This window comes from Podarcis liolepis (genome assembly GCF_965112155.1).
Source record: "Podarcis liolepis genome assembly, chromosome: 4".
Lineage (NCBI taxonomy): Eukaryota > Metazoa > Chordata > Lepidosauria > Squamata > Lacertidae > Podarcis > Podarcis liolepis.
Window position 1 is genome coordinate 97,334,320 of NC_139558.1, and position 24,351 is coordinate 97,358,670.

The window sequence follows — 24,351 nt, forward strand, 5'->3', positions numbered from 1 at the left end:
CTCTTCAGAACCAGGCCCCAGACTTGGTTTAGATGACACCTGAGACTCCTCTGGTTCCGAGTCTGAGCCCGAGTCCCAGGCCATCACAGTCCACCACATTTGAAGGAGGACATTGGCAAAATGAAACATGTCCAGAGAAGGGTGGCCAGCATGGTGAGGGGTCTGGAATCCAGGTCTTGTGAGAACATGAGACGGTAATTAGAGCCTGCTGGACCAGGGCCAATGGCATCTGTTCTCACCAGATGCCTGTGGGTATCCTACAATCAGAACTGAACGCAACAGCGCTCTTCCCTCCTACAGTTCCCAGCCGCTGATATTCAGAGTCGTGGAGGTCGAATAGAAATGCAAGAATTAAATAATCCATAAACAGCCTGCCAAGACATCTCAATGTCTTGAGCCTTAGAAGATTCTGCCCTTCCAGTCGCTCAGGTTGACATCCTCGTGTCGTTTCAGGTCGGTGGCGGAAACGCTGAAAACCGGCGCCACCGTTGAACCTGAGTATTTTGACGAGGTCACCATCTACTTCAGCGACATCATTGGCTTCACGACCATCTCCGCCCTCAGCGAGCCAATCGAGATCGTGGATCTTCTCAATGACCTTTACACTCTGTTTGATGCCATCATTGGCCATCATGATGTCTACAAGGTGAGGTCTTGGCGCACCTACTTTGGAGGAGGATGTGTGTGTGAGGGAAACGTGAAGTTCTAGAGAAGGCTCCAGATGAAGGTGGAGTCTTAAGAGCCAACAGTACTTCTCCAGATGATCTGAGTGTTCAGGCTGGGATATAAGGGCTTGAGGGGGGTGGTGGTCTTTCAGGTATCCTGGGTCCAAGTTGTGCAGCATCACAAGAACTTTGAACCTGGCCTGGTTGCCTATGAGCCTTGCTTGACGCAGATCCTACTGGTCCACCACAACCCGCACAAGAAGTGAGCATCATTTAGCCTTCAGCTCTTAGTCAACCCATCTGCAGTTCTAATTGCCCTTTGGGGAAAAGCAATACTCTTTGATTTCCAGGTGGAAACCATCGGCGACGCCTATATGGTAGCTTCAGGGCTTCCAAAACGCAACGGCCGCAGACATGCCTCTGAGATCGCCAACATGTCCCTGGACATCCTCAGCTCTGTGGGGTCATTTCGAGCGAAACATCTCCCCCATGTGCCCATCAGGATACGGATGGGGCTGCATTCAGGTAATGGCGTTAACCCACTCTCTGCCTTACCTGGGCGCATAGTGGGGAAAAAGTGGAATTGTCAGTCTTGAGGAAAACAGGAAGTCAGGTTCTTGGTCCACCTAGTGCCTGGGTAGGCAAACTAAGGCCCGGGGGGCAGATCTGGCCCAGCTGCCTTCTGGATCCGGCCCGCAGACAGTCCGGGAATCACCGGGGATCTTATCGTTTGGTCTGCGCCAGCGTTCATATTCAGCGGCCCTCCTCCCTCCCTCCTCCTGGCTTCTCCCTGCCCTGCCTAGAGCAGAGAGGAAGGGCACTGGGATTTGTTGGTGACAGCAGCAGCAGCGTTAGCGCTTGAGTGGCCGCCATTGTAAGCAGTGGCGTAGCGTGGGTTGTCAGCACCCGGCGCAAGGCAAGTAATTTGCGCCCCCAACCCCTAACCTGCCGCCGCTGCCAGCTTCTTCTTGCTGCTGCCTGGGCTGGTCTGGTGTGGTTCTCTCCCGCGCTCAGCGCTGCGCTGGGCGGCCGCTGCACTGTCCCTCCCCCAGATAGTCCCTCGCTCTCTCTCCGCACCGCACGCCTGGCACCCACCCCCTCCACAGTGGGCGGCGACCCAGCGGCTCGGATCGGATTCGCACAGCCAGCACTGCAGTGAGAGAGAGTGAGTGAGCCAGGGAGGGGCAGAGAGCTGCGAGTGCGAGCGCGCCCCCCCCCAGATGTTGCGCCCGGTGCGGCCACCCCCCCTGCACCCCCCACGCTACGCCACTGATTGTAAGCAGACTCATTTCGGGCTTTGTTGCTGCTGGTCCCTCTCCAGAGCCCTTTCACACACCGCTCATCGTCCTGCCGCCACCGTCAGCCCCTGCCACTTGCAGGAAACAGGTAGGCAGCCACCATGGTTCCTCCAGTGCTGTGGAGAAGGGAGGGGAGAGTTGTGGGGGGGAATGGCTTACCTGAGTACAGTGGTACCTTGGGTTACAGACACTTCAGGTTACAGATGCTTCAGGTTACAGACTCAGCTAACCCAGAAATAGTGCCTCGGGTTAAGAACTTTACCTCAGGATGAGAACAGAAATCGCGTGGTGGCGGCAGGAGGCCCCATTAGCTAAAGTGGTACCTCAGGTTAAGAACAGTTTCAGGTTAAGAACGGACCTCCAGAACGAATTAAGTCCTTAACCCAAGGTACCACTGCAGAATGTGTCCTTTTATTTAAAATGCATCTCTGGGTTATTTGTGGGGCTTGCTAGGTGCTTTTGCATAGAAAGCTGTGTCCTTTTACTTAAAATCCATCTCTGGGTTATTTGTGGGAATTCGTTCATTAAAAAAAAAAGTCCCCCCCCCCAAGGTCTGAAGGACAGTGGACCGGCCCCCTGCTGAAAAAGTTTGCCGATCCCTGATTCTAGTGCAACTGTCTGTTGTCTCCCGTATCTGTTCCTGGACATTCCATAATAACTGGGAATGCTGAGGAATTTTAACAGGGGAGCTTCCTACGGGTCATCTTCTGAGTCGGGAGCTGCTCCTGGGTCAAGACGTGATCTATTTTTATTTTTATTTTGAATTTGCATTTTATTTATTTGTTAACATTCTTAGATTTCATAGGTAAACATTGTCATATTACATTACAGGACTTACTATAATATAATTTCCAACATGTATACAAAAATTATATACAAATTTTATATACCTAGAAAGAAAATGAAACAAAAAAAAAGAACAAAGAGAAAAGACAAAAACAAATTTTTTCCCAAAATCATATGCATACCAACACCCTAGACTTCCTGTCTTTCCCGTTGTATATTCCTTTTTTTACAAATGAATGTACTCTTATTATTGTATATTTCTTTACATATTATCTAATACATTCCTATATCAATATGTGCTCTTAGTCTTATTTCTCAACTCAGTCTCTCTCCAACACCAATCAAATGCTAGCATAGAAAGTGAACATTTACTGTATTTTTGAACATATGTTTTATATCTATCCCACTTTTCCATAAATTTTTGTTCTGAATTGCCTCCCAGGGTATTTGTTAACTGCGCCACTTCAGCAAATTCTTGTAGCTTGTAATGCCAGTCTGTTATTGTCAGGGCTTCTTGTTCCTTTCACCCCTTTGCCACCAAAGTCCGAGCTGCAGCCGTTGCATAGAAGAATACCTCCCTAAAGGCCTTCGGGATGAGGTCAGGACGCGATCTAAGATGACTCTATCACCAGTGGTGTAGCATAGGTTGCCCCGGGCGGGCAAGGCAAGTATTGTGCCCCCAGTTAGGGCCGGGTGGCAGCAGCAATAGTGATGGGGAAGGGTCTTCCCAGCAGAGAGAAGCTGGGGAGGGGCTAGCAGCAGCAGCCACTTATTTTATTATTATTTATTTCATGAAATTTTTACACCGCTTGATTGCTGTTGTATTTTTTTTCAAAAAACCCTCAAAGCAGTTTCTTTTTCTTTTGAAATTTTGCACACCCCCACCCCCCAATTTTGCTCCTGGGGCAACAGCCCCTCTGGACCGCCCCCCCCATGCTATGCCAATGTCTACCACCATGCAAATATCTGAGGGTAAAGAGGGGTTTTTTTTACAGTGGATCTGCAAATGCACGTTTGGATTAAAAACTGGGAAAAGATTGAAGACTCCTGCCAGAGACAAAGCTCAGGTGGGACCTTCAGCAATGACAAAAAGCTGTTGGTTTGTAGGATGTGCAGCGCTGCCGAGTTCTTGTCCTCTTTGGGCTCTGGCATAACCAGCCAGAACTGGATCCACTGAGATTTCTCCAATTCAGAGTTTTTTCCTGGGTGGGTGAGCTCAGCTTGCCTCCCCATGTTCCTTCCTGACATGCTGTGGCTTTATCTCGCCAATGAAAGGAGCTAACTTAGAAGTATTCAGGCTGGACCTAAACACGGAGAGAAAGCCGTGTGTGTGTGTGTGAGAGAGAGAGAGAGAGAGAGAGAGAGGAGGAGAAGGGGAGGGGAAGGAGAAGGGGAGGGTGTGCTGGGCCTGGGAGTAACCCGAGCGACGCGGTCCAGGTCTGGTCCCGAATCCAAGGGTTCCACGAGGAGGCAGGCAGGCAGGACACGAGGCAGGAAACCAGGCAAGGACAGGTACAGGATTTCAGGCAGGTTGTAGCAAACAGCAACGTTGCTCCCGCAACCTGTGGCGAGGTCCGACAGCCTTTTATCTCTGTCGGGGTAGCGGCCGGTCCTGATCCCCCAGCGACTCACCTCCCTGTTTCACCCGAAGGCGAGCACTCCTCCTGCGAGTACTCAGGTCTCTCCTTCTCTCAGACCTTAGTCTCTGCAGCTCGGGAGACGTCGGTGGGTTACTAGACCCAGGGGCTGCCTCAGCCTCCCCTGACCCAACCAGTAGTGGAGCAGCTGTGAGTGATGGCCCAGCTGGAGGCAACGAGGTCATCCCCGCATCTGGAGCCAGGGCAGGCTCAGGCCCGTGACTCGGCCCAGCTGGTGTTTGTTGCAGGGGAACCTGTGCAGACTGGGACTCTTCAGGATCAGGCCCCAGACTTGGTTCAGATGATGCCTGAGGCAGAGGATCCGGTGCAGACTGAGACTCCTCTGGTTCCAAGTCCGAGTCCCAGGCCATCAGAGAGGGAGAGGGAGAGGGAGAGGGACAGGGAGAGGAGGAGGAGAAGGAGAAGGGAGGAAGAGAAAGGGAAGGAGAAGGAGGAGGAGTTTCTTTTCCAAGCAGAGGGGCCCAGATGGGTGTTTGTTTGTCAAGACCTTGAAATCTTTGCCCTGTAGCCACCCAGCAGTGCTCTGAGTTTGTAGGTTCCCCCTGGCATCCTCGATGGTTATTGCAGAAGATTAGCTAACAGGCCTCATCAGCCTATCCAGCGCTTCTGGCAAGCAGCCGTTGGGGTAAGGAAAAACAACAAGGACGAGTCCGTGGAGGAGAAATCTGACCTAATTAGACATCCGAGCTGCATCTTGGAAACCTATTGCTCTCAAGAGTCGCCTGATGGAGGCTGTCTGGACAAGGGAGAACACTCTTGCACAAAGGGGTTGGGCAGGGGCTGATGGCTTGTTTAAAAGTTTACGTGCCATAGAGAAAGTGTATTAGAGAAAATTTTCTTTCCTCTCTCATAACACTAGAACTCCAGTGAAGGTGAATGTTGGAAGATTGTTGTTGTTTAGTCGTTTAGCCGTGTCCGACTCTTCGTGACCCCATGGACCAAAGCACGCCAGGCACTCCTGTCTTCCACTGCCTCCCACAGTTTGGTCAAACTCATGCTGGTAGCTTCGAGACCACTGTCCAACCATCTCGTCCTCTGTCGTCCCCTTCTCCTTGTGCCCTCCATCTTTCCCAACATCAGGGTCTTTTCCAGGGAGTCTTCTCTTCTCATGAGGTGGCCAAAGTCTTGGAGCCTCAGCTTCAGGATCTGTCCTTCCAGTGAGCACTCAGGGCTGATTTCCTTCAGAATGGAGAGGTTAGATCTTCTTGCAGTCCATGGGACTCTCAAGAGTCTCCTCCAGCACCATAATTCAAAAGCATCAGTTCTTCGGCGATCAGCCTTCTTTATGGTTCAGCTCTCACTTCCATACATCACTACTGGGAAAACCAGAGCTTTAACTATACAGACCTTTGTTGGCAAGGTGATGTCTCTGCTTTTTAAGATGCTGTCTAGGTTTGCCATCGCCTTTCTCCCAAGAAGCAGCCGTCTTTTAATTTCGTGGCTGCTGTCACCATCTGCAGTGATCATGGAGCCCAAGAAAGTGAAATCTCTCACTGTTGGAAGATTAAGGACAGACAAAAGGAAGGACTTTTTAAGATCTGAAGCTCTTTTTAAGATCTGAAGCTTCCCTAAATGTCGCCACCTTTCCTCACAAGGGAGTTGATCCAGCCCCTTGATCACTGTTTCCCTAGAATCATAGAGTTGGAAGGGACATCAAGTCCAATCCCCTACAATGCAGGAATCTCAACCCATGACAGATGGCCACCCAACCCCTAAAATTGTATTCAGTGTCCCAAGTGCGGTCACCCCATAGATATGTATAACGGCAGTATAATTTTCAGACTGCCATGTGTGTTGTGTGGGTGTTCAGAAGCACCCTATTTCTCAACATGGGGTTGGGAAAGGAACCCTGAAAAATGGTTTGGATTTTCTGTTTTCTGGACTACCTCTGGAAGGGATGAAGCTGTCACTCAGGGATAAGATAACAGACAGAAAAACACAGCTCGTCTGGTGAATTAGTTAATCAAATCTCCAGTTCCCCCCCAAAAAAGGAGGGGGGGAGGCTGGGTGGTCCGAGACTTTGCCAGGAATTGAAAAGAGTTTTGAGTCTGACTTCCAGCCAGCGGTGGAAATTTGTACGGCGGCTTGAATGTTCACACACACTCTGAACAGCTGGTGTCTGCATTTGACATTCCACGAAATCTGGGTTGATATCCGAAAGCTGACAGTTTGGCGTGTGATGCTGTTGAGCATTGGAGAGCATTTAAGAGCTGCGGTGTTTAGCAGCTGAGAACGTTTAACCGGTGACATGCCTGACGTGTGACAGACAGCAAAGTAGGGACAACAATTCAGAAGCGCAGGGTGCCTTCACAAAATTCACAGCCACTCTCCTCCCACAGCCACAGCCCCTTCTGAAATTACCCAACCATCAAAGATTAAACAATCGTCTTATCATTATGCTCCAATGATAATTGGGGGGGAAAGTATTGTGGGGGGGGGAGTTGTCTATAAATGTAACAAACAAGGAGCTCAGAATGGAAAATAAAAATAAAACAAGAATCCATGGTTTGGAATAAAGAGCTGGATAAAAGAGGACCGTTCAATGTTGTAAACCGGCCTGTGATCTTCAGACAGGTTCCATTCCTGGTGTTTTAGGTAGGGCTGGGAGAAACCTCTGTCTGAAGATCACAAGCCGGTTTACAACATTGAACGGTCCTCTTTTATCCAGCTCTTTATTCCAAACCATGGATTCTTGTTTTATTTTTCACACACACACACACATTTTTATTAGTTTTAACATATTAATCATTCATACAACAAAACGTCTCATCTTATACAATAATTTTTGGACTTCCGTCAACACCTCTGATGATTTCCCGTTCTTATCACTTATTATGCATTTCTTAATTTCATATTACCTTTAATTGTCTTTAACTAACAATTCTCCTCATTATCTTTTTTGCAATATTTCAAATAATTCACCTTACAAAACCTCTTCCAAACCTACTAGCATTATCTGTTCATCACAATTACTTTTCAAGTAGTCTGTAAATTTACTCCAGTCTTCTGAGAATCCTGGTCCCGCAGGTTTCGAATTCTTCATGTTAGTTTATCTAATTCTGCATAGTCCATCATTTTCGTCCTCCATTCTTCTTTCGTCGGTAATTCTTCTTGCTTCCAATTTTGTGCCAATAATATTCTTGCTGCCGTCATTGCATACAAAAATAACTTACAATCCTTTCTGCTTATATCATCACCTGCAATGCCAAGTAAAAATGCTTATGGTTTCTTAATAAATGTATATTTCAACATTTTTTCCATCTCATTATATATCATTTCCCAGAGGTTTTTCACTTTTTTACATTTCCACCACATGTGATAAAATGTTCCTTCTTTTTCTTTGCGGATTCTTGCTTTATTTTTAGGGGAAATGGACCTAGTTCAGTCTTAGAGCCCATGCTTTGCATGCAAAAGGCCCCGGTTCCAATCCTTGGTGTAGCTGGGCAGGGCTGGAAAAACCCGCGTCCAGATCTGAAGACTTGCACCCAAGATTGAGGGGACCTGGTGGTGGTGTGATGTCACGTGTGCGATGTGCATGCGTGACATGTGCGTGATGGGTGTCACATTGCTGGGAGGAGGCCGAGTGGGGAGCCCAGCGTGGGGTGGCCTCCTCTCTTGCACTCAGGAGGGCCCAGTCACTCAAAACACACCACTCTCTCTTTTTTTAAAAGATATTTTATTAAGATTTTTTAAAGAGATACATAAGAACATATAAAAAATAAAAGAATACTAAACGTAAAGTAAAGAAAATAAAGAATACATAAAGGGGGAAAAAAGAAAGACTAAACATTTTCCCCTTTAAAGTTCTAAATTTCTTAACCCTGTTTCTTGACTTCCCCACACCTCCCTTCTTTGTGTTCCTGTTAACCATCAAATTCAGCAAATCCCTATCCTCTTTCAAATCTCGTTATCTATTAAAATATTTAAGTAAGTCTTATTTCCAAACTTTCATCCCTATTACATTCCTTATTACATACTCATAACTTATTCACTAATGCCATATTATTTTATATCTCACATCATTTTAACATTCATGGATTTTTACAATGTATCTGCAGGTAGTCTTTAAATTTCTTCCAGTCCTTTTCCACCAAGTCTTCTCCCTGGTCTCGGATTCTGCCAGTCATTTCTGCCATCTCCATATAGTCAATTACTTGCATCTGCCATTCTTCCACGGTGGGTAGATCTTGCATCTTCCAATGCTTTGCGATAAGTATTCTTGCTGCTGCTGTTGCATACATAAAGAAAGTTCTATCCTTCTTTGGCACCAATTGGCCGACTATGCCCAGGAGAAAGGCCTCTGGTTTCTTCAGGAAGGTATATTTAAATGCCTTCTTCATTTCATTATAGATCATTTCCCAAAAGGCCTTAATCCTTGGGCACGTCCACCAAAGGTGAAAGAAGGTACCTTCAGTCTCTTTACATTTCCAACTGAAAACACACCATTCTCAGCTCCACGCTTGACCCCTTCCGCCCCCTCAGCATTGAAGGGACCCTCCCCACAGATCTTGAGGGACACCTCTGCCCATAGAATTGGCACCAGTGCCCATGTCTGAAACCAGGGAGAGCCTCTGCCGGTCAGTGTTGGCATTAGAAAGCTAGATGGACTAAGGGTTCCTGTGTTTCAATATCTGGTGCAGCTCATATCCATTCCACCTTCACCCAATGCATTTCTGTTTTCTAGGTCCTTGCGCTGCTGGGGTGGTGGGTCTCACTATGCCACGCTACTGTCTCTTTGGGGACACGGTGAATACAGCTTCGCGGATAGAGTCCACCGGGTTGCGTAAGTCTTCTTGGTTTTTTTTTTTTTTTTTTAGCAAATGCTGGCTAGGCCACAAGCACAGTGGTCCCTTGGTTCTCAAACTTAATCTTTTTCTGGAAGTCCGTTCCAAAACCAAAGCGTTCCAAAGCCAAGGCGTGCTTTTCCATAGAAAGCAATGCAAAATGGATTAATCCGTTCCAACCTTTTAAAAGCAAGCCCTAAAACAGCAATTCAACATTGATTTTACTATCTAACGAGACCATTGCTCCTTAAAATGAAAGTATAATCAATGTACTGTACTATAAAATAAATTAAGCAGTATTGTAGATGATGATGATGATAATTTCTTACCTGCACTGATGATAGTCATTGTTTGTCTGGGGGGGGTGTTGATTTAAAGCAGAGTCCCGTGCCCAGCGGAAGGATGAGGAGTACGTGCTGCATACTCAAAGTTGCTTTATTATTTACATGTTCAAAGCTGGTATATTACAGAAAGACATCTTGCCTCTGCCGGAGCAGAAAAATGCATCCTCTCTCCTCAACAGCTCGGAGAGAATCACACAGTGAAAAACAGGAAACCAGTGTACGTCACATCCAGCCTCCCTTTCCCGTGAGAAACTCCAACAGTACAGACTGTGGAATGTAAACACCTGTCTTGTGACAAGCCCTTTCGCTGCACAGTGAAGGAAAGCAGAAACCAACATCCTCCCCCTTTCTGTGAACATCACTGGGCAGCGTGTTCGTACAATATCAGTACAAACCCAACTTCTGCACATAGGTACAGTGTTGATCCCTTGATACAATCTTGGACAATACATCAGCAGGAATTTCATTACCTGGCATATAGGACACCGTTACGAGTCCCTTCTGAATACATTCCCTAGCATGCTGCAACTTTAATTGCAAGTGTTTCGTGCTTTGCTTACAACCTTCAGATTTCAGCAAAGCCAAACATGCTTTGTTGTCCTGGTAAACCTGGATTGGACATTTGACAGGAATTTTCATATCTTTGCACAATTGTACTAACCATTCACAATCCTTAAGTGAATAAGACAGTGCGTTCAGTTCAGCTTCACAAGTACTTAAGCTAACTGTTGTTTGCTTCTTGCATGACCAATCAAACAGACCCTGATTGTACATGTAGCAAACTCCAGATGTACTTTTCCTGTCTGTAGTGTCACTCCCAAAACTTGCATCTGCAAATATCTCAAGACCACCAGACTTCTGATTGTTAAGTCTCAGTCTGTAATGCATAGTGCCTTTCATATACCGCGCTATGCGTTTCAGAGCTTTCCAATCCTTGACACTAGGATTGTTGACTTGTCTGCTTAGCAAATTACAGCTAACAGCAATGTCTGGTCTTGAACATCTGGCAATGAAGTTTAGCTTGCCTAGCACACTTCTGTACAGTGTAGTGTCAGAAAATGCTTCTTCAGTGTCATCTACCTGATAACCTGTTGTCATTGGTGTGTCTACAGGGTTAGCATCCATCAGGTTTAGTTTACTTAACACATCAGTAATTTTCCGTGACTGGTGTACTAGAATGTTACCATCTTGATCTTTCTCTATTTCCAGAGATAGGTAGTTGTTTACCTCACCAAGATCTTTCATGTCAAAGTGCTCTTTCAGTTGAGCTAGGGTGTTATTGTACATTGCGACATCTTTCCAAAAGAATAATAAATCATCAACATAAAACAAACAGTACAGTTTCTTTTGCCCCTCCTCTTTGACAAATACACATGGATCAGCTTTCCCTTGCTGAAAACCTAGAGAAAACAATACTTCAGTGAGTTTTGTGTGCCAACACCGTGCACTTTGTTTGAGACCATAAAGGGATTTTTTCAGAGCACAAACAAATCCCTGTTTTACCTGTACGCCATCAGGTGGAAGCATATAAAGTGATTCATCCAGAGATCCGTACAGAAAAGCTGTATTAATATCATGGTGACTTATGTGTAGATTTTCCTCTGCAGCTAGCTTGAGCATAAGCCTAATGCTTTCATATCTCACTGTGGGTGAGTAGGTCTCGTGATAGTCTTCACCTGGTACCTGTGCAAAACCTCTGGCTACCAATCTGGCTTTGTGTCTGACTATCTTGCCATTTTGATCTGTCTTCGCTTTGAAGACCCATCTGCTTCCAAGCAGTTTCATTCCTGGAACTACTGGAACTAGTTCCCATGTTCTGTTCCTTTCTAAGGAATCAAGCTCAGCCTTCATGGCATTTAACCATGGCTCAGCTTCCTTTGAATCCAAACCCTGGATTTCTTGGAAACTTGAAGGTTCAAATACCTTCTTGGAGCTTTTAACAGCTGTTACTGCTATCGTAGCAAATTCATCAGCAAATCTCTTTGGAGGTTTGCCTTTTGTGGCTCTCTGTGACCTACGAATTAGCCTTAAGTCTTCAACACTCTCCTCTTCCTTCTTAGGAGAAAAACGACCTATTGTGAACAATGGTTCCTCCAATTCCTGATCAGAGCTTTCAGAGGGTCGCATAGAGGCTTTCGCACTCTTGAAATCCTCTGAATCACCCGATTCAGTTTCGGATTCAGACTCAGAACCTTCATCAGTGGGTTGTTGTGGTTGCTTTTGACTATCCTCAGTCTCATCACCGTCATCAGGATAACATTGGAAAATTCCCACATTCTCCCCCCACTTTGCATTGTACTCAACACTTCTCGTGAGCTTAATTGTCTTAGAGTCAGTCATCATTATTCTGTAAGACCCTTTCTGATAACCTAGAAAGATACCATGCAATCCACGCTTGTCTAACTTGGAGTTTTGTGGTGAGTGAACCCACATGTCAGAACCAAAAATCTTCATGTGTTTGATGTATGGCTTCTTGCCAAACATCTTCTCATAGGGGGTACAACCAATCGCTGAAGATAACCTGCGATTGTAACTGTAAACAAAACATGAGAGAGCTTCGGCCCAATAACTCTCTGGAAGATTGGCATCATGCAGCAAGGTTTTTAACCCTTGAAGCAATGTCTGATTTGCCCGTTCCGCAAGTCCATTCTGCCATGGCGAGCGAGGACTAGACAAATCGTGTTGAATTCCTTTCTCAGTCAGAAAAGCTTCAAACTGCTGAGAAGTGAATTCTCCCCCGCGATCACTGAAAAGAGTCTTTATCTTCTTACCATGCACATTTTCCAACCAAGCACAGAATTCCTTGAACCTAGGAAAAGCCTCTGATTTCTGCTTGAGATTATACACAAAAATATATCTAGAAAATGCATCAATGAGAACCATGAAGTACCTATTGCCACCCAAAGAGGGCGCTAGTGGTCCAACCAAATCTGCATGAACAACCTGGTATGGTTCTGTAGCTTGCCTACTAGACACCTTACCTTTCGCAGCCATTTTCACCTTGTTTGCTGCGCATGCTTTGCACTTCATGTGGTACCTGCAGGGTTTAATAGTCATACCTTCAACCAAGGCAGGCATTTTAGATACTGCCTCAAAATGCAAATGACCAAATTTTCGGTGAAAATCATGAATACATTCTGCATGCAAACTTTTGTTAGAACCTGCAATGCAACAAGTGTCATCCTGCACAACATCATCATAATACAAAACAAACAAACGATCAACATATTCAGCATGCAATACATAATCATTTTTCTTTGTGATGATGCACTTCTTGTTCTTGAAGGACACGTCAATGTTCTGCTCATTCAGCTGTCCAACACTGAGGAGATTATGTTTGGCGTCTGGCACGTAAAGCACATTCTGTATCGATAAGTCCAAACTGTGAAGAACAACAGTTCCGTAGCCTTTACTGGGAATAGTGTGGTCATCCGCCTGGTGAATCGCACCTTCCTGCGGTGTAAAAGACACAAACAGTCTCTTATCGTTGCACATGTGGTGAGTTGCCGCTGAATCAACAACGAAGAAAGATCTAGACGTCTTCTGGACCTCTGCAACCTTTGGAGTGAAGCGTGAAACCATAGCCTTGTGCTGCGTTGTCCTAGACACCGGACCTTTGCCTTTGCCTCGGCCTTTTCCACGCGATGAGCTTTCGCTGCGCTGCTCTGTCTTGGCCCTGGGATATCTGCATTCCCTCTTCATATGGCCTAGACGTCCACACGAGTAGCATTTCACTGCCTTCAAAGCTTTGGCGCCATCTGGTGGTTCCACTGCACTATGGGATGACGTCTGTGAAGACTCCCCCTTGCCCATGCAGCTAGCACCCCGGCGATCTGCTTCGTTCAATATCACGGCAGTTACATAGTCCACTGTCAGCTGAGCGGTTGGCTGCACAGCAATCTGGGTTGCAACAGACTCCCAACCTGAACCCAAAGATTGTAGTATCATGAAAGAATACACAGCCTCTGGAAAGTTGAGTCCTCTCTGTTGCAGCTCATGTCTCAGATTTTGCATCTCCATCAGATGTAAACACACATCTCCACCTTCAGCAAGAGCCATATTATGCAGCTTGTTAAAGTAAAACATAGTAGATCCAGCTTCTGTCCTTAAGTGAGCCTCTCTCAAAGCGTCCCAAATTTCTTTGGCTGAGGTCTTATCACGCAATAGACAGAGCTCTTCTGGGGATACTATCAATGTAAGAGTTCCCCTTGCTTTGGAATCTTTAGCTTCCCATGCATCTGTAACTGGAACTGGGGGGGTGTCTGTAATCACCTCAAACAAACCCTCTTTCCGCAGAATTGCCTCTGCATACAGAACCCAGTCGTGGTAGTTTTTCTTGTGGAGCTTAGGAATCCCACAAGCATCCTGAAGGGCCATCATGACTCTGGCATTAGCCTTCAGCGTCATATATGCTGCTTTAAATCTTGCTGCGTCACTGCTGCAGCTGCTTTATTCCAAAAGCGCACTTAAAAGTTACTTTCGATTTCCCCAGCATAGTGACTTGTGCCTGGGAGCCTTTTGCCTGTTCCTGGCAAAACGGCTTTAAAAGTTCAAAGTCCAGCCATAAAGCAATTAACTAGAAGCTGGCAGGCTGCCCGGAGCAGTAGCACATACCTCATCAATCACTTTTACGCGCAGAGCAGATTCCGATCTGATCTGTCCCTCTGCTTTCCGATCCTTTGCCGGCACTCCGATTCGACTTCTGGAGCCCATAACCACATGTTGATTTAAAGCAGAGTCCCGTGCCCAGCGGAAGGATGAGGAGTACGTGCTGCATACTCAAAGTTGCTTTATTATTTACATGTTCAAAGCTGGTATATTACAGAAAGACATCTTGCCTCTGCCGGAGCAGAAAAATGCATCCTCTCTCCTCAACAGCTCGGAGAGAATCACACAGTGAAAAACAGGAAACCAGTGTACGTCACATCCAGCCTCCCTTTCCCGTGAGAAACTCCAACAGTACAGACTGTGGAATGTAAACACCTGTCTTGTGACAAGCCCTTTCGCTGCACAGTGAAGGAAAGCAGAAACCAACAGGGGGGAGGCTTTTATCCATTCCCGCGGTCACACAATCAGTCAATCAATCAATCAATCAATCAGTCAGCAACTGAACTGGGATCCACACAGTCACAAAAACAAATTAACTGAAAAAGCCTCAAAACAAAAGACGCAAAATAAATAGCAAAAACAAAAGCACCAAATATAAGCTCTAAATATCACCTCAGAACACTGCATTCGGAAACGGAAGGCTTGAATTACAATGGGGGGATTCAAATTAGCAGCGCAACAGGAAACACAGGGGGGACTCAAAATGGAGAACATTCAACTTCCAAAAAAAAAAAGTTTGAAAACCAGAACACCTACTTCCGGTTTTGCAGCATTTGGGTTCCAAGTTGTTCGTGAACTAAACTGTTCGAAAACCGAGGTGCCACTGTACTGAAAACATTCTCATGCAAGGCCTTTTGAATGGATTAGTTTTTGTTACAATCGACTATTGATTTGCGAGTATTGACCACTCCCACTACTGAAACTTATATTGGCCTCAGTTCTTGGTGTAATAATAATAATAATAATTTATTATTTATACCCTGCCCATCTGGCTGGGTTTCCCCAGCCACTCTGGGCGGCTTCCAAAAGAATATTAAAATACTGTGATACATCAAACATTAAAAGCTTCCCTAAACAGGGCTGCCTTCAGATGTCTTCTAAAAGTCTGGTAGTTGTTGTTCTCTTTGACATCTGATGGGAGGGCGTTCCACAGGGCGGGTGCCACTACCGAGAAGGCCCTCTGCCTGGTTCCCTGTAATTTGGCTTTTCGCAGTGAGGGAACCGCCAGAAGGCCCTCGGCGCTGGACCTCAGTGTCCGGGTAGAACGATGGAGGTGAAGACGCTCCTTCAGATATTCTGGACCGAGGCCGTTTGGTGTGCTTTTATCTTGGTATAGATGGACCATTGGCCTGATCCCGCAGGCTCTCTTTGTGTTCTTATGTATAATTGATGTAGATCACTCCAGGAGAATCGAAAAACGTTCCCAGTGAGCTGCAATAATTAGCTGTGGGGGTATGTGTGTAGTTTAACTGCTTTAGAATGTTTTGAATATTTTCATTGTATTGTAATTGTATTGTTCTCTGGCTGTTGGCCATTCTAGGCTCCTTGGGGAGGAAGTTGGGGAAACAAAGTGATTAAATCAATGCATAAAAACGATGTTAAAACCAATTTTTTAAACACATTTCAACCCATTGGCCAAAGGCCTGTCTGAATGATTGAATAAGCAGCTCTTCCTGCCAGTGGAACGTCCTCAGAGATAGATTAGGCCTCTCTTGGATGGGGAAAGACCTACATAAATCAGTGGTGGAACACCTGCTTTTCTGCAGAAGGCCCCAGATTCCTTCCCTAGCAACCCCAGGAAGTGATGATAAAGTTTCCACGCCCAAAATCCTAGAGAGCCTCTGCCGGTCAGTGCAGGCAGCAGTGAGAGAGATTGAGCAATGGTCTGACTCGGTCAATGGCAGCTTCTGAAGTTCCTACTAATTCCTGCCCCACCTCTATTGGCGCTTTTCGAAAACAGGCACCAACGGCAGGGCCAGCCCAAGGCATTTTGCCACGAGGCAAAACAATATGGCGTCCCTGCCTCCTCTGTCGCCAGCTGAGGTGACTGGAGGCAGCCCAGGGAAGCAGTTGCATGCTGAAAGCAGGAGGGAAGAGAGAGAAAAGCAAACCCTTCAACACGTCACAGATAAAAACCAGGACGCCATCTTCCTGGGCAGCACGCCTGCAGAAGTCATTGAAATATACTCGGAGTTGAGAGTGGATTTCAGGCTCGTTATTCAGCTCATAGTGGTGAGGAGGAATGGAAGTTCCCCCAGAATGTCTGCTTTATATACATTATTTACACAATGGGCCCCACGTGATTGGCTAATTCAGGGATTCTCCTGTAGGCCAATCAGGTTGTGGATTTACTTCCACCTGGAGCTGGATTGGGTGGCTCCTGTGGACCAATCCGACTGCTGCATTCTGGATCCTATTGTTCTAGGACCAATCCGACTGCTGCATTCTGAATCCTATTGTTCTAGGACCAATCCGACTGCTGCATTCTGAATCCTATTGTTCTAGGACCAATCAGACTGCTGCATTCTGAATCCTATTGTTTTAGGACCAATCATACTACTGCATTGTTCTAGGACCAATCCGACTGCTGCATTCTGAATCCTATTGTTCTAGGACCAATCAGACTGCTGCATTCTGGATCCAATTTTCTAGGGCCAATCCGACTGCTGCATTCTGAATCCGATTGTTCTAGGACCAATCAGACTGCTGCATTCTGAATCCTATTGTTCTAGGACCAATCCGACTGCTGCATTCTGAATCCTATTGTTCTAGGACCAATCAGACTGCTGCATTCTGGATCCAATTTTCTAGGGCCAATCCGACTGCTGCATTCTGAATCCTATTGTTCTAGGACCAATCAGACTGCTGCATTTTGGATCCTATTCAACTCAGTACATAACAGTCATGTTACCCCATACAAGATTGTGGCCCTGAAAAAAAGCTTTTTTGGGGGGGCCAAGGCTGCGGTGGCCATTTTGGGTGCCAAGATCTCGCGCGAAAAAAGGGATGTCCCGTTTTTTTGGGTACAGTTCAGGGGTATGAAAACAGAGGGTGGAAAGGAGCAGCCATGGCAGCGGCGGCCTTGGTCATCCCAAGTGGCAAGTGGTGTTCTCCTCAGGGGCCTTCAGAGAAGGAGAGGAGGAGGTTACAATTCTCGGTGGGCAGGGGCTCTTCCTTTAAATTTTTTTTTTCAAAGATCTTTATTGAAACTTAACGTATATACATAATAACCAACATTCCCAATGATTCCCTCACATAAAATATAATATCTAAATTGCAACAGCTGCATAATTATACACTTAATTATAAAACCCACCACTCACCCTCCACTTCCCTCCACAGCAATTCAACTTCTGCATATTTCTTTCTGCCTTTCCCCCCTTGCATTCTATAATAAATTATTTTTGTTAAATTCTGATTTTTTCTACTTTCTTTGTTTTGTTACGGCTTACACTTTTTATTCTAAGCCTACTAACGTGTCACTTTTAGAACAATATTTTGACGTATAACCTTTGAAATACTTCCACTCCATTCTTAACTATTGATTTGATCGATATCTTACAATCGAAGTTAAGTTTGCCAATTCTATATACTCACTTTATTTACAAATCCACTCTTCCTTGGTTGGTATGTCCTGAGATTTCCATTTAGTAGCAATCACTACCCTGGCAACTCTTGTTGCATATAAAAAGATTGTGTTTTTTTCATATGTGGTATGTCATTGCCCGGGCAGGTGGGCTCTTTCTGAGTTGGTGGAGGAACCTTCCCCATTAGGGGGAGACTGTGGGTAAAACCACAGAGCCTAGGGCTTGCTGATCAGAAGGTCGGCGGTTTGAATCCCCGCGACGGGGTGAGCTCCCATTTCTCAGTCCCTGCTCCTGCCAACCTAGCCGTTCAAAAACACCTCAAAGTTCAAGTAGATAAATAGGTACCACTCCAGCGGGAAGGTAAACGGCGTTTCCGTGTGCTGCTCTGGTTCGCCAGCAGCGGCTTAGTCCTGCTGGCCACATGACCCGGAAGCTGTACACCGGCTCCCTCGGCCAATAAAGCGAGATGAACGCCGCAACCCCAAAGTCAGCCATGACTGGACCTCATGGTCAGGAGTCCCTTTACCTTTAAGATGGCGGTGGTTCCTTTCCTCAGCCAAAGAAGGCGCAGCAAAGACATGTGAGGGACGCCCCTCTCTTTCCAGATCTGCCACCCCACACAGCTTTTGCCAACCTGCCGCCTGACGCGACTGCCTCAGCGAGGTTGATGGGTGGGCCGGCCCTGACAGGTGGACTCCAACACTTGGAAACATGACAAAGATCTGAGGTTGAAACTTTTCTTCCTTTTCCCTCTTTTTTTAAAAAATAAAAATGGCAGCGTACAGAATCCACATCAGCCGAAGCACCATGAAAACCCTGAGGAGCCTAAACGAAGGTTATAAAGTAGAATTCAGGGGGAAGACGGAGCTGAAGGTAAGGAATCTGAGCTGGACGGAGACATCTGGCTGTAAGGATCTTGTCTCCTGGCCAACCCTCTTAGTTCGCCAAAGACAACATTTTCACTTTCAGGGGAGTGATAGAGCAACGAGGGGCCGTAGCTCAGTGACGGAACATATGCTTAGCAGGTAGGGTTGCGCATATTCCCTGCCCAACACCCTGGAGAGATGCTTCTAGTCAGTGTAGGCCATGGGTAGGCAAACTAAGGCCCGGGGGCCAGATCCAGCCCAATCGCCTTCTCAATCCAGCCCGCGGACGGTCCGGGAATCAGTGTGTTTTTCCATGAGTAGAATGTGTCCTTTTATTTCAAATGCATCTCTAAGTTATTTGTGGGGCCTGTCTGGTGTTTTTACATGAGTAAAATGTGTGCTTTTATTTAAAATGCATCTCTGGGTTATTTGTGGGGATTAGGAATTTGTTCATCCCCCCTCCCCCAAAAAAATATAGCCCGGCCCATCACATGGTCTGAGGGACAATGGACCGCCCCCCTGCTGAAAACGTTTGCTGACCCCTGGTGTAGGCTGACTCTAGAACATCCCTGTCAACCTTCCCGTTTTTTGCGGGAAATTCCTGCTGTGGGTTAAACCACAGAGCCTAGTTTGTTTTACCCCTGAGTAGACAAGTATGGATGGGACGCAGGAGGCGCTGTGGTCTAAACCACTGAGCCTAGGGCTTGCCAATCAGAAGGTCGGCAGTTCAAATCCCTGCAACGGGGTGAGCTCCCGTTGCTCGGTCCCTGCTCCTGCCAACCTATCAGTTCGAAAGCACGCCAAAGTGCAAGTAGATAAATAGGTACTGCTCCAGCGGGAAGGTAAACGGTGTTTCCATGCGATGCTCTGGTTCGCCAGAAGCGGCTTAGTCATGCTGGCCACATGACCCGGAAGCTGTATGCTGGCTCCCTCAGCCAGTAAAGCGAGATAAGTGCTGAAACCCCAGAGTCGGCCACAACTGGACCTAATGGTCAGGGGTCCCTTTACCTTTACCTTTCCCCTTATTCCAGCGCCGTTTCCCGCTGCTTCCCGCTGCTATCCCGGATTGTTAGATAGCCCATAGACTGTTCCCGGGACAGGGGAGGCTGCTGATCCCTTATTTTCAAATCTGAAAGTTGACAGCTATGCTCTAGGCTGATTCTATTAGAAGGCAGTTTCCTTTGTTCATCTGCACAAACACCAACCATCAAAAATAGAGAATGGCCACAGGTTGGAGACAGGACATCTGCTGTGAATGCAGAAGGTTCATTTCATTTTAGGAAATTCGCTCCAAAAACCAACACTTCTGATATGCTTTGCCATACGCCCGGGTTTCCCCAGACATTTTTACCGATTTTAGGAAATTCCGCCCACGCACCGTTTCCGACAGATAAATCCTGGATAAGTCTGGGGAATTCTGGATGTATGGAACCCCAGGCAAAAGGACCGAGGAGGTCTCAGGTTCAATCTCCAGCTTCTCGGGTTCTCAGCGGTTCTCAACCTGTGGGTCCCCAGATGTTGTTGGACTACAACTCCCATCATTCCTGAGCTCTGGCCTTGCTAGCTAGGGGTGATGGTAGTTGTAGTTCAACTTGAGAAAGGCTGTGTTAGATGGTCTTAGAAAGCAGATGATGGGGAAAAGCTTTGTTGGAGAACCAGGAGGCGCTTCTGCCAGCCAGGAGGCAACACTCAGCTTGGTGGACCGAAAGGTCCTTGGACTGGTAGAGATCAGCTTTAATATAATAATAATAATAATAATAATAATAATAAAAATAATAATAATAATAATAATTTATTTATACCCCGCCCATCTGGCTGAGTTTCCCCAGCCACTCTGGGTGGCTCCCAATCAAGTGTTAAAAACAGTACAGTGTTAAATATTAAAAACTTCCCTGAACAGGGCTACCTTCAGATGTCTTTTAAAGATAGGATAGCTGCTTATTTCCTTCACATCTGAAGGGAGGGTGTTCCACAGGGTGGGCGCCACCACCGAGAAGGCCCTCAGTCTGGTTCCCTGTAACCTCACCTCTCACAATGAGGGAATCGCCAGAAGGCCCTCAGAGCTGGACCTCAGTGTCCGGGCAGAAGGATGGAGGTGGAGACGCTCCTTCAGATATACTGGACCGAGGCCGTTTAGGGTTTTAAAGGTCAGCACCAACACTTTGAATTGTGCTTGGAAACGTACTGGGAGCCAATGCAGATCTCTCAGAGATCTTTAAATGAGATGTAAGGAGAAGCAGGGGAAACTGGATCTTAGTCCAAGACATCTGCAGGTCACCTGGTGGAGGGAAGGCTGCTCAGCCCGAAGTGTACAAGTGGAACGACTCATTCCACTCAGGATGGAGGAGAAATTCAATTCAGTTTGCATTTGAAGACCAGCCTACTGAATATTTTGCTTGCCGAAATGATACCTGAACCAAAACACAGCCGTTCTTTGAAAGTCACACTTCTCCGAATTTTGCAAAGCAGTTCTCCAGCCAGATAATGTGTGCAAAAATGCACATGCCAGTGTGCTGTATTGTTTTTAATATTTGGTTGGAAGCCGCCCAGAGTGGCTGGGGAAACCCAGCCAGATGGGCGGGGTATAAATAATAAATTATTATTTTAAAAATGCATCTAATAGTGAACATAACGTATAATATGGGGAAATGGCTTTGCAAAAACGGGTCTCTTGGGCCAAATTGCACAGAAACGTATTTATGCCAGGGGAAATTTGCACTAAAAGGTTGATGAATTTTCACGATGGCTTAAAAAATTATGCAGACGGATGTAGAAATGGGGATCTCAAAGAAAGTGAAATTGATGGACTTGTCCCTTCCTATGCACCACACAGGGACCTGGGTGGCACTGTAGGTTAAACCACAGAGCCTAGGACTTGCAGATCAGAAGGTCGGCGGTTCGAATCCCTGCGACGGGGTGAGCTCCCGTTGCCCAGCCCCTGCTCCTGCCAACCTAGCAGTTTGAAAGCACGTCAAAGTGCAAGTAGATAGATAGGTACCACTCCGGCGGGAAGGTAAACGGCATTTCCATGCACTGCTCTGGTTCGCCAGAAGCGCCTTAGTCATGCTGGCCACATGACCCGGAAGCTGTATGCCAGCTCCCTCGGCCAATAAAGCAAGATGAGTGCCACAACCCCAGAGTCGGCCACGACTGGACCTAATGGTCAGCGGTCCCTTTACCCTTTACCTTTTATGCACCACACAAGGTGCCCTCTTCCTCTTCCTCCTTCTGCACTTCTCCAAATCTGATCTGGAGGGTTGGGGAACCCCCAGGGCAGATCTGCAGATTTTGGGGGTTCCCGGGTATACAGGGGGACTGGGGGAAATTCTGCTGCACATGCAGGTTTTGTTGTCCTTGTGCAATTACTTTGCTGGGCTGAACACATCTGCACTTCCCAGTCGGAAGACTTCTGGTTATTATTTGCAAAATTGCACTGACCTTTCCAGTGAGTTTTTGATGGTCTCCCTTTTCCATGCTTGTAGGGCAAAGGGTTGGAAGAAACCTATTGGCTGGTAGGAAAGAAGGGCTTCACCAAACCATTACCACGTCCTCCTGAAGTGAAACCAGGGTGAGTACAGTTGTGGGCTTTAACAACAACAACAACAACAACACACACACACACACACACACACACACACACAAATTCACAGTGGTACCTCGGGTTACAGACACTTCAGGTTGCAGATGCTTCAGGTTGCAGACGCTTCAGGTTACAGACTCCTCTAACCCAGAAATAGTACCTCAGGTTAAGAACTTTGCTTCAGCATGAGAACAGAAATCGCGCAGCAGCGCCGCGGCGGCAACAGGAGGCCCCATTAGCTAAAGTGGTACCTCAGGTTGAGAACAGTTTCAGGTTAAGAACAGACCTCCGGGTGGCTCAAAACAGAATATTAAAAATACAATAAAACATCAAACTTTTAAAACTTCCCTAAACAGGGCTGAATTCAGATGTCTTCTAAAAGTCAGGTAGTTATTTTTCTCTTTGACATCTGATGGGAGGGCGTTCCACAGGGTGGGCACCACTACCAAGAAGGCCCTCTGCCTGGTTCCCTGTAACCTCACTTCTTGCAATGAAGGAGCCGCCAGAAGGCCTTCGGCGCTGGACCTCAGCGTCCGGGCAGAACGATGGGGGTGGAGACGCTCCTTCAGGTATACTGGTCCGAGGCCGTTTAGGGCTTTAAAGGTCAACACCAACACTTTGAATTGTGCTCAGAAACGTACTGGGAGCCAATGTAGGTCTTTCAAGACTGGTGTTATATGGTCTTGGCGGCCGCTCCCAGTCACCAGTCTAGCTGCTGCATTCTTGAATAGTTGTAGTTTCCGGGTCACCTTCAAAGGTAGTCCTGGAATGAGCAAAATATTTATTTTTTATTTATTAACATTTATACATTGTAAACAAGCAAACGAAACCCCTCAAAGCGCTTAACAAAAAGAGAAATCTGTGGGCGACACCCTCTCTTCCTGATCAGGGAGCCACAAAAATATGTGTGGAAACAACATACTTCACTTTTCCAAGGAATGTGGGCAAAAGTCAGATCCCTTAGAATGAATCCGAGCCTTGAGAAGCCCATAGAGGTGCAAGAGGAAGTAGGGAAGAGCGCCGTTCTTCCAACTTCCTCCTTCAGCTCTATGTACTTTCCCAGAGAGTGAAAGCTCATTACTACAGGGCGGTATGTGGCCACCATTGGCCCTGCCATTGGCGCCATGTTGGCAACCCTTGGATGAAACAGCTCATAAACCTTCCAAAACAAAGCACATAAATTCCTGTTATCTCAGGACTGGAGGTTCTGACTGTTGATTGTGCAAGCAGGTTTTTATACTAGGGCGGGTTGCTCTGGGCATGGGGAGCGAATGAGATTCAGCTCAGCAAAGTCCTTATTGCCCCCCCCCCCAGAGGTGGTCTCCTATTTGCCGCTCATCTTTTACAGCCAGCCATGGCAGGACACGGTGACTCAAGAAATCAAAGCCGCCTTGAGGGATTCCAAGAGAAAGTCCACGAACAAGCTCCACAAACAATCCTGAAGAGACAGAAGGCAAAGAAGAACTGCGGGGAAATAGCGGTAAATTCTGTTTCTTTTAAAGCCGTGGCTGATCGCCACGATCCGGGCCACCGCCTCTGTGCCTGCTTCGGTTTTGCTGCTGAGAAAGGTCTGGATGGAACCAGCATGGAAATCTGTGTGCAGGATTCTAGCCCCGTGGCAATATTTAGGATTCCTGGGCTGGGGAAATGATGCGGTTTTAGTTGTGATTCCGGCATTGCAGGAGTTTGAGCTAGATGGCATCGCATAGGGGGCATAGGGGTCCAGGGTCCGATCCCACATCTTGCAAAGCGTTGCGGCAAATCAGTTGCTTCCTCCTCATCTCAGCTTTCCAGCCCATGTAACCCCTGTGTTGCAAACAATAGTCAGTGATATCCCAGGCAACACGATGACCAAATACAATGATACGATATCAATATACACTCTTTATATAATATGAAATATATGAAATCACATAAGCAGAAAACTTATGAATCTCTGAAAGTCACAAAATATGCACTCTTAATGGATTCTCTTTGTGACCACTGCTCCATAGCAATTGTTGTTAGACTTTTCCATTCACCATATAGATGGGTTTATGAAGCCTTTCTGTATCCTTCTGCTGTGCTGAAGAAGAATTCCATGAAACAGTGGGTATATCCGGAATCACTGTTCACAACGTCTGTTTGCGAACTACTTTGGCAGCGTTGGACGCGATAAGCAAATCATTACAGCCT

The 24,351-nt window shown here is 46.6% G+C and overlaps 1 protein-coding gene across 1 annotated transcript in view; it reads left to right on the forward strand.

Annotated features, from left to right (window-relative positions):
- The window catches only part of LOC310705203 (retinal guanylyl cyclase 2-like), a 37,214-nt gene extending 13,590 nt beyond the window's left edge, over positions 1-23,624 (forward strand). Inside the window, exons 8-13 of the mRNA XM_083499764.1 lie at positions 454-646; positions 1,016-1,190; positions 9,092-9,190; positions 18,509-18,603; positions 22,079-22,164; positions 23,525-23,624. Of these exons, the coding sequence (XP_083355890.1) occupies positions 454-646; positions 1,016-1,190; positions 9,092-9,190; positions 18,509-18,603; positions 22,079-22,164; positions 23,525-23,618 (742 nt within the window). The 3' untranslated portion in view covers positions 23,619-23,624. The remainder of the gene's footprint in view (positions 1-453; positions 647-1,015; positions 1,191-9,091; positions 9,191-18,508; positions 18,604-22,078; positions 22,165-23,524) is intronic.
- Positions 23,625-24,351: the final 727 nt, after the last annotated feature.